We start from the raw sequence: 15,210 nt of genomic DNA, 5'->3' as shown, positions 1-15,210 counted from the left end.
ACAATATAGTACAGTGTGGTCGAACTGAAGAAATTGGTCTCTAAATAAGAAGCTCTTACATTACTTTCTTTGTTTCCATATAGACGCCTGTGTGAAAAGAGATATTGTTTTATGATTAAATTACAAGTATAAAATAACGATTACTTTATTTATGAAAAATATCATTCAAGTTAGTAGAGCAATTTCTTTTTATAAACTGCCTTATTTTTCGATCATTCTTTTTCCGATAACTGACCACACTATATTTTTGGTTAAATACAGTATAGTATATAAGTTCCGGAACGTTAGTTTGGGCATAATGTGTGGTCATGCGAACAAGTGATTATAAGCTAACCATTATAAATAAATACAGGTATGGTAGCAAATTATCAGGCTCTTTTTACATGAGTAAAGTGGGAGTGTCTCTAGTAAACAAGTGAACGCCCATAGCAGCCAGACATTTTGGCAGATCATACCGAATACAAAAAGACATTTTTGAAACAGCAATATATAGCAACCAATTGGCATATTCACAATAATATCACGGAACCAGGTGCAAGCCGATCACTGTTGCTTGCAGCAATACTTATGTCCACGGAAAGATGAGAAACACAACTAGCCACATGTTCTTTTTTGTCATTGTGTTATGTGTCATTTATCCACAAAATTAATGAATTGATGAAGTTGATGGTTATATTTAGCTACAAATAAACATCCTAGAATGACATTCATTCATTCTAATAATATCAAGATTACACACAAACCTTATTGCGCTCGGTAATCGTGGTCGATTTGACAGAAAGAAGCTTATAAGTAGACACGCAGAAAACACATTATGTAAGACAAACAGTACAAGTAGAACGTTCTTCCAATGTAATGCAGTGAGTTGAGGCTTAACTCTGAAATAAACAAGACATGAAATGTCACAGTCCCCGTTATTTGATTATAAAGTTGTACAAGGAACATCTGCAAACAGGTGAATAAATATGTACTCTTTGTGGTTACAACTCATCATAAAGTGATTTCCGATGATCTAGTTTTGTACTGACAACTAAAAACTTCCACTGACCCATGTTCAGAATCTCAGAGTACACAAGTGCAACAAAACTATTTGTCATACATGTATACTTGCTCAAGAAACTGCATTCATAAATCTGAGTGAACCTTGATGTACATGACTTCTTTGTTAATCAGGTCTTAGTATATTACCAGGACCTGGGTTTGTTTCAACATCACCACTGGGCATCAGAATCATTCTCATGTTGTCAAATACAATTTGTTATTAACACAATAAAGTTTATTATTTAAAATGTATTCATTCTACATAGAACAACATCTGTTAATTTAAACAATTGTAAAAGCTATGTTTTCAGAGCAAGTAAAGGTTGGTCTGCTCATGACCTTCAATGGAGAAGTAACAAAAATTGTTTGAAGTCTTTTTAGTGCAGTGATATTATTGCATTTCAATTATTATTAATGGGTATAAAATACTGTAAACCATTTAATTTTGACTTCTAGATATATTCAGGATTTTATGAAATTTGTGTACAACATTTCAATAAAGTCCCTGACACTCCATGTTGTAGGAACCCAGAAAAAATTCAGTTCACAGCACCACTGTAAAAAAAAGTTTAAAATGAGTATAGTCAAAGATATACACATGTGGGTTCATAAGACATATGTATCAATCTGAGTTGGTTCTAGAGATTAGTATCACAAGATTTTACTCTCCGTGATTCAATATCAGTCCTATGTATAACACTGTGTTGATCAGGCGAACTAATTGACAATGTCCCTACATGTATCGCTATGAAATCACAGTAGTTTTGTATTCTTCTTGCATTTCGACCATGGAAAAATACTTGTTTTTGAAAGTGGCCGAATTATTAGAAGAAAAACAAACTATTTTTTTAGGATGAATTCTAGTAACTGAAATGCAGGATTAACAAAGAACAAGACAATACGCAAGATTGATAAACCTTCAGCGAGCACTCCTGAAATTTCAGATCATTGGTACCATGTTTTTGAATACATTCAATGACCTGATACATAAAATCACATTTGTTATTGCTCAATCACTTGACCCTGTATGGCACAAGATTGCAAGCTTCTATCATAAAATTGGGTTATTTATTTGATGCAACAAAACATGCATTCACAGCATACGGAAATTTGTTTGAGATATTACTGGATTTTTGTATTCAGTTTTCCATTTCAACCATCATCATCACTTAGTAAGCTGTGATCGCGCATTTGGATACTGACTGTGCATAAATGCGCAGTGTAGTAGTGTCATCAGAAGACCGATTGTTTGAGAATATTCTGCACCATTACGCCATTTCAAATATTATATTAATTCACAGACAACAAAATAAAGATTTTCAATAACATACAGGTTTTCCCACAGTTGATGATTGTATGGCAATTACAAGGCTTCGCCAGTTTTACTTTGGAAGAAGTTGAAAACAGGTAACAGGAAGGGGCTACATGACTACATCTTTTTTTTTTGAATTTTAATCAAGCATGATTTTTTTAATTTTTTTTTACAAATGTCTATTTCAGGGCAACAGAAACAAAAACAATAAATGTGTAGGTAGGCATTTTAATAATTGCACAATTCATATTGGATGAAAACGTCATTACCGATATAAATCATAATCATAATTAAAAATAAGATCAGTTTTCATAATGAAATGCATAATAACATGTACTTATAAGTTTGAATAAGGTTCAACAGCCTTTTCATTTAGTGCCAGTTTATACTCCTCTTGTTTAGGTGTCACACTCAGAGAAGAGTGAAAGGCCTTTGGTTCATAGGCATCGCGAAATGTTGGAATTGAATCCCCCCAAAAAATGCACATACTGTAACATGCATTATTCTTTTTATAATCTTGTTGATAACGAAAAGTAAAGTATGTTCTAAATAAAGGTTTCGAATAAATACAAACACGAATACATTGCTTAGTGGTTAGTACTGGTAGCGAATGATCACTGTAGCACAATCTGGTCATTCTGTGTTTCGCAAGTGAATAACTTACTTGTTTTAGAAGTATTGCAATTGTTGATTATTATTCAGTAATGATTATAATAACGCACAAAAATTTAATTCGTTGAATTTTTATAAATTGGAAGTAATATTCAACTTAGTTTCATCGTAAACGAATGATTTCGGTCGAATGTAAATGCTCGAAGCGATAAGATATCCGCCATGCTCTCATTTACACGTGGCTCATTTAAATATGTTAATGACGATTCAGTGACCTCGCGGGGAACGCAACGCAGTAGTAGATTTACCGATGTTCTGTCATGAATTTGTTTTTGCGTATCTGTTGACCGACTTAATTAGCTGATTACGAGCGAATTGCTGTATTATGTCTGTCATCGTTTAGGCCGATTTGAAGTTTTGGACGGAACTTGGCTCAGTGATTTGGAACTTATTACGAGATAACCGTCGCTATTTAGACTACTCATTCTGACAGTTGGTATTTGTAATTATTAATGTAGTGAACGATTAATCAAAAGATATGACATATTCAGTACTTAGTGTGATTGGCTTTATGATTGAAGGTTACGCCCTAGAGTCTTTTTACTGCTTTGTAATTGGTTAGAGTTTTGAAAATGAATAAAGTTGTTTTAGTTGGTTTTGGGGAGTACAGCAGACAGACGCAGTCGAGAGTCCAGTCCTGGAGAGCCTTGGGGCGAGTGTTGACGCAGTCTAAAAGAGTCTTGGGTCAGCCTTGCAATAGCCTTGGAGACTTTTCCCCAGAGCGCTGTGTCTTATAGAGTGCTCCACAGACAGACGTGAGTTGAACCATATTTCGTTGTGTGTGTCTTATTTGACTGTAAAGTATAAGTGACTTTCCCGATCCCACACCTCAAGGGGACAAGATATAGAGACGAGACGAGATTCCCCCCTGACAAGTGTGGAGACCCCCGTGGAGAAGAATTCCCCCCTGATAGTTCTAGCAAGATCTTTATGCTTTGATTTTGACAGAGAAAACGGCATGATTTTTTTTTAATCAAAAAATTAGTTGTTTTCAAAATATAAACTGAGCCTTCAAAGAATAATTTAACATTGTTCGCAGAAATAACAGCTCATTGTCGAAACGAAGCTTACCCATTCGGGCTATTCACAATAGGTGTCAATGACTATGGTAAAATATAAATTAGACTCTTTTAGGCACCAGGAGTGAATGAAATATCTAAAATATTAAAAAAAAAAAGTAAAAAAAAAACCACGAAAAAACGCCGGGCGATTTCATGGTCCGTTGCAGACTACTCGACTAACCGTCCATACACGTGTTGTCACTGCACATCGGCCATGTTGAATCGCACGAGATCGGCAAAATCTTCATTACAACTAACATTTTAATGCTCACAACATAAAAATACGAATATAATCATAGGCAACCTACTATTATATAATGAATAAGTTGATCGACACAGGGACATCCCCCCCCCGAGTTGTGATATTTCGGAAATCGCGACACAAGCAAAAGACCGGATAATGATTTACTTGAAACTATGTCCCCATGAATTAATCGTCCGTGTACAATAATTTGACAGGGTATACAATTTACAAACTAGTTTCGTAGATTGGAGACAATTGTTTGCTTTTTTGGCTTTTCACAAAAATATAAAGCTGGCAATCATCATAATATTCACGTCCGTACGTAGGTCACGGAATGTACACCAATCGTACCCCAAAATACATTCAATTTTGCTGAAACTGGAGAACTTACCTTTGCAAACACGTCTCTTATGCCGCCTTCTTGAAGTTCTTGAAATCAAATAAGGTTACTAGTTCTTCTAGTAACTAGTGAATGAGACCACTGAGCCGAACACATGTATAAACAGTACTATAATAAATTGCACGCAATGGAGATATCACGTGCTGACGCGTTACTCACAGATCTAATCTACTGTAAAATATTTTATTTCAGCTGGAATTATCATTCGCTGAAAAGACTTTTTCTGGCTGTTTTTTGTATTGAATTTATTTTCATTGATTTTTGACAAGTTTGACTGTAAAATATAGGAAAAAGGGAATATTCGCTGGATTTTATTTTAACAAACATTCCTTCAGCGAAAATAGCAAAAAAATGTTGCAAGCAAAAATAAAGTATTTCACAGTAATTAATTTATTCTGAGCATGCGCAGACCTTCTGTCAATGTTGCCGGGAGAGGTAATTTTTGATAAAAATCGTGAAAAAGACCCACTTGGGATTTTCAGATCTGGAAAAAAAAAATATGTGCATACTCGGAAGACACTTGTTCATCAATCTGCCAAGTTTCACTGATACCTGCTGTAGAATTTCTGAGAAAATGTTGGAGACGGAAAACGGACAAAACCTGAATTATAAAGTCCCCTTTTCAGGCTGCGCCTGAACGGGGACTAAAAAACAATTGGTATATCAAAGTGAACAAACGAAAGCATTTAGAACTCAAACAACAATGAATAAATTGACTAATTATATTGATTAGTTATAGAGAAGAAATATATCCAAGTTTGGTGAACCAGTAATAGAACAAAACTTAACCTAATCGAATCTCAACTCACTAGATCTAACCCAAACAACCCGACCCAAACCTGATCTAACCTAACGCAAACCTAAACAAATATACATTAATTTATAGTAATGTTTAAGTTGAATATTTTTCAGGCAAAATATGTTAAGTACACTTACACGTCATGGTCATCTGGAGCCACCCACGTTGCAAGTATGATAACATTAATAGCAAAAGATAATATTAATAAAGCCCAGTTCCAGTAAGGCCTGTAAATTAAACATTTGATGCGAGGACGCATTTTAGATTAATATGTATTATAATATGTGGACACAGTCATAATACTAATATACACACTAATATACAACACTACGCAAGAAGAATGTAACATTAGACATTTGCGTGTGCAGTTTCCATGGGCACGCTACTAACATCCAGAATGTTTTGAACCAAAACAAGACACAGCATCCGGTGTTCTTTCGTATTACATACAAATCATATTGATCATGATATGACAGTAATAATACGAGCCCAGTGCCACACTCTAATGTGATATGTTGTAAAATATGTTGATGGGAACATTTTTCAAGTAAATGGTCGTCTGCATCATGTGCTATACACAGACATTCTACAACTTCAACAACAACATTAACTTGTGTTAGAGATGTTGAAATGAGATGCTGTTCTCAATAAATTTAATTTTACTCACGTTAAAGTAATAAAAAACTTCGTTGGTTTATATGATAACATTTTGGTTTCGTATTTGATGTCACTCTTGATATCGTCTGACCACATGACTAAATCGTTTATTTTGTCACCTTGTGACTCTCGTTTAATGTTCCATTTCAATTTCTCCTTGACTTCCTCTCTAAGGGCATGCTAAATATTGACATACAAGAACACATAAAATGTTTATAAATACATTATCAAATACAAGAAACATAAAATATGATACGACTTACCATTTTAATTGCATGATGCCACTGGGATCAAAATAGAAAAAAAAAGAGATAAAAACAAAAAAGTCGGTCACCTGCTGTGAAAATGGTTCAGTCATCTCAGAAAACAGAAGTGATGGCAATTTTGCGTCTGAAATGTCTGCTACTCGACCATATTTTATCGAATTGAAAAACAACATTAATATACATTCGTTACACGTTAGTATTTCTATCAAGATTGAAAAAATGGTTGATGCATACCTTGGCAATGGATTTTTCAAAATATACAAATAGGGCTAACCTGTTCAAAGCATACTGAATTAGGGTATATGTTTTTCTTCACTCTTTATGCCCCAAAATGTAACTCCTTATTTATCTGTGTCACCACTTCTGATTGTAGTTGTTCATGTACATTCTCACACGCATACATGTCTCGCAGTTTGTACTATACTTACAGTATTTTTAACTCGAAAATGAAGTTTCTGTACTTCACCATTTTTAAGTAATTCAACTGACTTCGAGTTATCTGCGTAGAAGGTCCATTCATTGCAGTTGTCCTCTTCACTTTTTATGTCGTTTCCACTTGTACTCTTACGTTTAAAATAATTTTCTCTAACTGTTGAGAAACCTAAAATTAATAACAATCGTATAAGTGTTGGACAGAGATCCATGAAATTCAGAAATACCGAAGTTTCATTGGCTGCACACAGCTGTTACACCCGACACTGAAAAAAGTGAGTATATGACCAATTGCTCACTATTGGAGTCATATAATAACTGTAACTTGTGTAATTTGAATTGAGTAATAATTAGTGACGTGTTTGTGATTTTTCCATATTCAAAGAAAATTTGTATTTCTTGTATATATCATATGAGCTACTGTATTTATGCTTACTGCATGATTCAAAAACACCATTACATCGCACTTATTTTATTTTATTTGTAATCGCAAGAAGTAAAACTAAATTAATATATGTTATTTAATGCAAACAATAAATCCTTACTGTTTCTTATGATAGGAACACCAATATCCTGCAGTCGCATTAAAATATGATAGTACGCAAAGCCAATATCTGTATCAAGTTCATTGTGTGGTTCCTAAAATTTGAATTAAAAAAACTGTTTATTTGATTTGTTTATATATGTTTATGAATAATTGGATTAAAACATTATTCATAGTAGTACTTAATTAATCAGATCTATAGAATCATTGTAAGTATTGGTATTTCTCGAGTATTATTTGTTCTAAAATATATTATTGAATCACCGAGACTTACTTTACAATAATAATGTAGCATCATGAGATATATTTGCTCTTTATCTATTGTTCCTTTGACTTCGTCTTCCAATTTTGAACCTCCAGGAACATTTTCTTCTATTATCGACATTATGAGATAAGCCATGACTAATCTCAGCTGATCGAACTGTTTATAGAACAACAATGCCTACATTGTTAACAAAACTTATGTGCTAGCCCACGTTGTATCAATTGGGTTTTAGAGATTAAACTATTAACTTGCATCTATATATACTAGATAAAAAGAATAACAATGATGCCAAACTTGCAGCCCTGCCCTACTCTGATTAACATTACTTCGCTTGTATAATTGGTGATATATCATGTCTAACCAAACATTTTGAGTTGTAAACGTTTGTTATATACAGATTCATACTAGGTCATCAATATGCATGAAATGAGTTTTAAATTTAAATGTAATTGTACTTACACTTTTTTGTTTTTCGTTATTCTTTTCCATAGTATCCTGTAATATGTAGTTCACGTATTCTATAACGTTGTTATTAAATAACACCATGGCATTTTCATGGTTACCCTATACAATACAGAAACATAAATATAACTACAAAATTATAACAAAAAAATATAGCACGTAATTCAAATATATTGACGTAACTCACCGATACAAACTCATTTAGTGTTATAACTACTTCTATAGCAAGTTCAACGTTGTTGTCGTTAATATTGGAATACATTATTTGAAGAAATTTAGCTGTTTCTGCCACTATATTAACAATTCTACTATTGTTGTGTTGGTCTCGTAGGTAATTCTGAATAAAATAAATAAAATCATAATGAGAGAGAAATAAATGCTCAACTGATGAATAATTAATATGCCCTTGAACAAAAGAACAAATATAAACATAATAATGAATAGTATGATACACTGGTTGTGTACAAAAACATTTCCAAAATTAAACAGTGAATATGTGGGATACTCATCGAAATAGTTTGTTGTCAGCGCAGTAATAATTATACAAATCATTAAACTAATTTAGGTGACAGCCTGGCATTATTAGTTGCTAGGCATAAATTCAACAAAAAATGTGATTGGTTAAATATATGAAAGGCAGCGTCTACAAGTTTTGTCCTAACACAGAAAACGGGATATCTCCTACAGTATACATCACTTTCATCAAGGTAATAACAAACATTAAACAACTCTACCTGTAAGTCTGTGTGTTGTCCATCACACATTCCTCCTAATATTCTTAACAGAACATTAATATGTTCATCTTTTTTTAACTGTAGTTCCCCGTGTTTAGACATTTTACGCGTATTCTGCTCTTCTTCATCTTTGTTGGTACCAATCATTTGTATACATTCACTGTCATTCACTTTGTTTTGGCAACAAGGATATTTAAAATATTCTGATCGAAACATCCCATTAGAAGTTCTTGATTGCTGGAATTTGTAATGGAAAGAATACACTTAGGGTGTACTAATACCAGTGAAACGAATGTAGGATTTATGTAATGTCCAATCGAAATTCTAATTCATAATCAAGCAAACTCCAAGCACAACAGGCATGTTAACTTTCTTCATGTAATTACGATATGTTTACTATATCTAGCAAATGTCTACGCAACTCACTTGTGTAGACAGTTGATCAGTGTTTGATTGGTTATGAATTGGTACATTATCATTTTCTTTGGTATTATTCTAATAAAAAAAATCACCATTTTTTTTTAAACAGCATAAATATCAAACCAATATATGTAGACGAGGTCATAGTATAATTTTGATTAGTGATAGTGAAAATACATTTAATGAACACAGATAACTAAAACACAATTTGTACAGGGAAACAACAAGTGGCAGACAAAATGATATGTTATGGATATTGTAATGTTTCACCTTTGAAACAAGTGGGGATGGTTCTTTATTTTCTTCCTCAATTTTGCCTCTATGTTGAGCTAGAAGTGCACGCCTGAAAAAAGATATAACATTTGAAATATAACAAATATGTATAGCTCATTCCCGGTGTCTGATATGTGTGTCCCGAATGGAGACACTTGTTATAATTTAAAACAGGTTACATACTATATTGTAATTAAGTCTGTATACGGTTCGTGTCTAATGACCAAGTGAATTTCTAATATTTTATAGAATCTAACATTTTTCCTCGTAATTTCAATTGATTGGCAGTAAACAATCTCGATTTAAAGTGTAAATGCTCCCTTTTAATAATAGAATTTTGAAGTGAACAAAGAAAATCAATATATGCACATCAAACAGGATCCAACGCGTTATGTCGCCGTTGATGAGACTTATGATATTCCGGTGCTATACGTTGCAAATCTTCAGTTCTCTAATTTTGGCAAATACGTGTGAAACTTAAGGTGAAAAATGATATTTTCAACTTTTTCGTGAAAACTAGCAGCCCGATTGCCTTGATAGGTTATATGTAACTACTTCGGATAAACCTCTATCAAATTTCATGTTGTGAAGACATCTTTGATTCTCCATGGATATCACAAATGATATATTCGCATCCTTCTTAAAACTACGAGTCCGATCACTTTGATACTTGAGATGTAAATATTTATTGTTAACAATTGCCATTTCTCGTATGAGAGTGCATTACTGGATGTTCTTGGAGGACAGCGGAGCTATTTTGACCGCTTGTTTCTAAAATATAATACGTATATAATATGACAAATGAAAGATAATACAATTTTACTAAAGGCATTGCTTGGAACCGTCTTAGCATACTTACTTTTCTTTAAGTTCTAGCGCGGATGTATTTATGCGATTTTTGACCACCATGAAAAAGTGTTCTTCTTTGGAATCCAGGAAATATTTCATCAGACTGGACTGTAAAGATATTAATAAGTACGATATTACTTAGTTTATTTAGTCTGCAAAGTCAAATATAAATTAAACGTTGCCCTCTTGCATATATTCATCCTAATAGATTTCAAGCGTAATGCTGTGAATGACTAGTAATAAATCGTAAAATATGTTAACTTCATGGATGAGGTTTTGTATCAATGTATATTATATAAATAATGTGACAATTATCCGCAAATTCCAATCACGTGTTTAGATTGCACCAGAGTATATACAACCAAACCCTCAAACAGGAATACATTATTATCTCAGAGCATCAATATGCAAAGCTGATAAATAGTTCACGAAATATCAGTAATAAAGCTGAACATTAATTAATATGCAAATTAGGGAAATTAATATGCATATATGTCTGCCAGTCTGTGGGTACACAGTTCAAATAAAAAGGTCAATCAGTCATTACGACTTAACAACCAAGAAAGAGCCGCTTTTGTTTGACATTCTATTTTCAATAAAATACCTTGAAGATATTTCATGAGTGAGATTTTCTAAACGAGTGAAACCATTTTGATGCCCTTCGAGACTTCAATGACAATAAAAACGACAGATATAATCTCTTATTACCGCGTAAAGCGTGATAATAAAAACAACTTACCTGTACTGACTGGTTCCCATTAAACAGCATAGCAGATATAAATACTAACAGCTCACTTGCTAATTTCACACTTGTTCTTCCCGCTAATGGCAGAATTTTCAACATTGCACCATGTTCATCTAATTCGTTTTGAATGGATTCAATACTTTCAAGTTGACTGTTAATCAAAAAAACAACAAAACAAATTTATATTGTAAAAGATATTGTGGCAAAAAATATGCAAAACTGATACTGACACACAAAGCTTAGAAAACGTGATGCATTAATTGTGACATTAAAAGTGACTGAGTTGCCATTCTCTAAGCCGTGGCCTGGTACAAATTACAATTCCAATCAAGGAAAGCTTAGTGAAAACGGTATTTAAAACTTTAAGTATAAATAAGGAATACTGTATTTACTAAACTGGTAGCACATCTGCAATACGCATAAATATGGCATACTGTGAGTGGTACTAAGTGGCTATGGCATAACAACTATAAAAAGTAATGAAATCATGGACCATATACGATAGCCTGATGATTCGGTCATATATTTTGTCTGACAACACGATTACACTACACTATTTTCATGGCCCCGTCTTCAACAGTACGTATATAACTGGTTGAATGCCGCTATCTGCAGCAGTGCTTGAGATATTACAGTTATGCATGTTTATGTGACCACGTGAACTCACAAAGAAGATATTTAATATGCATTGCAGTAATCAGATCTGTGTATTATCCATTGAAATGTGATGAGTGGTATCTGTGAAATACTCATAAATTGGGTAAATTGTGCAAATTAGGTAATTGGTAATCAAAAAATTTAACCCTAAACTAAACATGTATATGGCTAATTCCAGAGAAAGTATGTGTCCCTTTCATAGAAATGTGATGAGTGTTTAAGATATTGTTAAAGGGCTAAGAATTACAGATTACAGTAATATGCAGATTAGATGGTTAATATGCACAGATTACAGTCATAAACTAATAAGGTCTGCACGTTATTACACATTATCTATATACCGGTTTCATTAAATGGTATTTGTGAAACAAGTGGAAATGCTTAAAATTGGCTAAATATTATGTAAATTAGGTCATTAATATGCACGGGTTCCAACCCAAAACTAATTAACCCTGAGCATCTATTTACCAAGTTTCTCTCTTTGGTACACAGTTACGCCCACACACACGCACATGCGTAACTGTGTGCACACGTACGACACTCACACAGAACAGAGTTATGGCAATGGTACATCTACAAAAGAGGTATTTAAATTAACAGTTTTTGACAGCTATTAAGCAATATTTCCTCACACCATAGTGTTACACTAGTTCGGTTTATGTGCCAGGTTGTACAAGTTTCCACGACACAGTAATCAATTTTGTCAAGCGTGTATACTTGTCATTTGCAGTGGCGAATCAGAAATTTCCATACTCAGTTATTTGTCACAGTTTAGTATCCCATCTAGCCTACACTACTGAATATATACCAATACGTTGGTGTGTATGTGTGTATCATTACCCTTGGTGTATTTTAGAATCACTTTTCCAGTTTTCTGGTAAACGGCGTTCTTCGTTGTGTATCATTGCTCTCAGTAACTGCAAAAAATGGAATATATCGCGTTTATATTGCAACGTTGATTAATAATACCAAACATGTATATTATTGCAAAATATATTGAGATATCAAATATATTTATAATATACCTGTAAACACCTGATATCCAAGGCTTCTTGTTCCTCTTTTTCACTTTCTCCAACTTTTGGGTTTTGACAGGAGATTCTTATGAAGAGTAAAGATATGGGCAGGTTTAGTGGAATCTATTCAGACTTGGACAACGTTTGAACATGTCGTCTCCAGCAGTTTTTTAAGGACTGTTTCATTTACAATAAATGTAGACACATCCAAAAAATACATTCCCGTATAAACCACAAATAAACCTGCTAAAAATTTAAAATTATTACACAACATTGTGTATTTTGTTCATACAATGTTTGTCTGAAATCAGTCACCAGTTTGTTAAATCTCATCAAAGCAGAATTATGACTTTGAACCTACTTTTAAATAAATCAGTCAAAGCTAGTTTTAGAAATGGTTAAGGACACCTGGAATCAACACCAGGGAAGACATTAGTGGGCGGTTTGCAATCAAACCACATACAAGACTATCATGCATCAGAAAACAATGCTGTGTGATGATCACATTTGCACAGCGGATATATTCATTTCACTTATAATACTCCAAAATATCAAAATATGTTATTGTCTGATAACTGAGTAGCACGGTGAACGGTATTAAATTAAACCAATGTCTTAAATTAATGACTACCATCTTCCGAGGAGAATATACCAGGACATTTCGACTAGTTTCATTACATACACACACGAACGATATCGAATGTGCATACAAGTAAATAGAGTGATATACTCCGACTCTGGGGGTCGTTATACCTATTATATCATGTTTTGTATTCTGGGATAGAGATATAACTTAAAAGGACACATAGAAATGACACCAACGAAGCCACCAGTCAACGACGTTGAATCAAACCAAACTGACATGCACCTGTAACCGGGTGGTGTTCAAATTTGCCTGAGATGACATGTCTGTGTTCTAGTTTTACAAAGAAGACAATAGCCAATTGTGTCTTGCCTCGTACTAAATTCAAACTAAATCTGTAAAGAAATTACTCTTACAAAAGTTGTTCGACCAGTTTGAATGCTAGGCCATAGGTCTGCTCATCATTCTTTTCCTTCGTACCCTTCTTTTTTGGATCTTTGAAGCACCTAATATGTTCTTGGAATTCGTTTCCAAGAGGAAGTTTTTCAATGCCTCCAAGGTCGTATTCTACAATACACACAACAAAAATACAACTATTTATTTATTTATAGATCAGACTGGCACATTATAACTATTTTGTCAAACATCAGTTCCGAATATAAAAATATATATACGTGATATCAACACTTGGTATGAACATTTAACATAATACAAGATGAACAATGCAATAGATATTATTGTCGGAGTACAAGCCGGCACTATGAATATAGCATATAGTAGTGGATTAATTGAAGTGTTATTGTGATTAATTAATTTATTTAATTACTGTTTACCGGGTATATTTATTTATTCTTCACTCACCTCGTTTGGCACTCCCTATCTTTGACTTTGGCAGATCGTCACTCAACTGCGCTCGTACTGTATTTTCACCAGTATAACAGAACATATAATTGTTGGCAAAACGATTCAATCCAATATTGCGCGTTTCTTCATTCTCGTGCTCTTCGATATAATTCTAAAGTGGAATTACATTATTAGACACGTTTTTAGATGTACCAATAAGTGTTTCGTGGTCAAATAACCCAAATATTAACCATTTCCAGGATTGGGACACGTTTGAAGGGTTTTCTCTGTATGTGAGCGATCACCACGAGCATTGACTTGATGCTGATTGGTGGGCGTATTCTAAGATTGTTAATTGTAAAAAAAATCAAGTAAACACTAGTAGTAGCTTTATATAACCGAATAAAGGGCTTTGTAAATACAATGTCAAATCAGAATAAATATTACCGCTTTTGTTTTAACAATTTTAATGCAAATGCCGTTTCTTGCTTCTTTAGATCATCGTAAATCAACTGTCATACTGACTTAAGTTAATTAGAATGGCCTGGTTATCACTCAGACATTTATAATTTGAAATATAATAAGCCCCTGGTAACATAAACCGTATAATGCTCTTTTTGTGTTTCAATAGTGACATACGATATTTATGTCCATGTTTTCCTCTCTTTGATTTTATCTATTTTTCTACAATGCTATGTATACCAAATGATATACAATCAAATATGAATTACCTTTTGTGCTTCACTTTTATTATCCGTGGCTCTCGCTTTTTGTTTAGCTTTAAATTCTTCGACGTCCTACAATATATGTGAACAAGTGAATACACATCAGATCAGTAAGCCACTGGGTCAATTAAAAAAAAACACAAAAAAAACAGCCACTACTCACAAACACGGTAACTTAACTATTTCAATTTTACTATAAACATTCATTTC

At 33.3% G+C, this 15,210-nt stretch overlaps 1 protein-coding gene and 1 long non-coding RNA gene across 2 annotated transcripts in view; both read right to left on the bottom strand.

Moving 5' to 3' along the window:
* Positions 1–15,210, bottom strand: part of LOC100369931 (uncharacterized) — a 55,259-nt gene that overhangs the window by 2,579 nt on the left and 37,470 nt on the right. Inside the window, exons 34-51 of the mRNA XM_085496463.1 lie at positions 15,007–15,072; positions 14,294–14,447; positions 13,849–13,999; positions 12,859–12,934; positions 12,674–12,750; positions 11,171–11,327; positions 10,442–10,539; positions 9,580–9,652; positions 8,890–9,126; positions 8,343–8,492; positions 8,153–8,257; positions 7,703–7,849; positions 7,451–7,523; positions 6,881–7,035; positions 6,197–6,366; positions 5,667–5,756; positions 744–878; positions 3–87 (exon numbers count right to left, since the gene is read on the bottom strand). Coding sequence (XP_085352589.1) covers positions 3–87; positions 744–878; positions 5,667–5,756; positions 6,197–6,366; positions 6,881–7,035; positions 7,451–7,523; positions 7,703–7,849; positions 8,153–8,257; positions 8,343–8,492; positions 8,890–9,126; positions 9,580–9,652; positions 10,442–10,539; positions 11,171–11,327; positions 12,674–12,750; positions 12,859–12,934; positions 13,849–13,999; positions 14,294–14,447; positions 15,007–15,072 — 2,199 coding nt within the window. The remainder of the gene's footprint in view (positions 1–2; positions 88–743; positions 879–5,666; positions 5,757–6,196; positions 6,367–6,880; positions 7,036–7,450; positions 7,524–7,702; positions 7,850–8,152; positions 8,258–8,342; positions 8,493–8,889; positions 9,127–9,579; positions 9,653–10,441; positions 10,540–11,170; positions 11,328–12,673; positions 12,751–12,858; positions 12,935–13,848; positions 14,000–14,293; positions 14,448–15,006; positions 15,073–15,210) is intronic.
* On the bottom strand, positions 1,480–4,818 carry LOC144357553 (uncharacterized). The gene is made up of 2 exons (XR_013421670.1): positions 4,722–4,818; positions 1,480–1,596 (listed from the first exon to the last, which is right to left on the bottom strand). It is a non-coding gene; the product is annotated as an uncharacterized LOC144357553 (long non-coding RNA).

This window comes from Saccoglossus kowalevskii, chromosome 1, assembly GCF_978046115.1.
Source record: "Saccoglossus kowalevskii chromosome 1, keSacKowa6.1, whole genome shotgun sequence".
NCBI classification, from domain to species: domain Eukaryota; kingdom Metazoa; phylum Hemichordata; class Enteropneusta; family Harrimaniidae; genus Saccoglossus; species Saccoglossus kowalevskii.
Note: the sequence above shows the minus strand (reverse complement) of the source record. Positions and strands in the feature narration are given on the sequence as shown.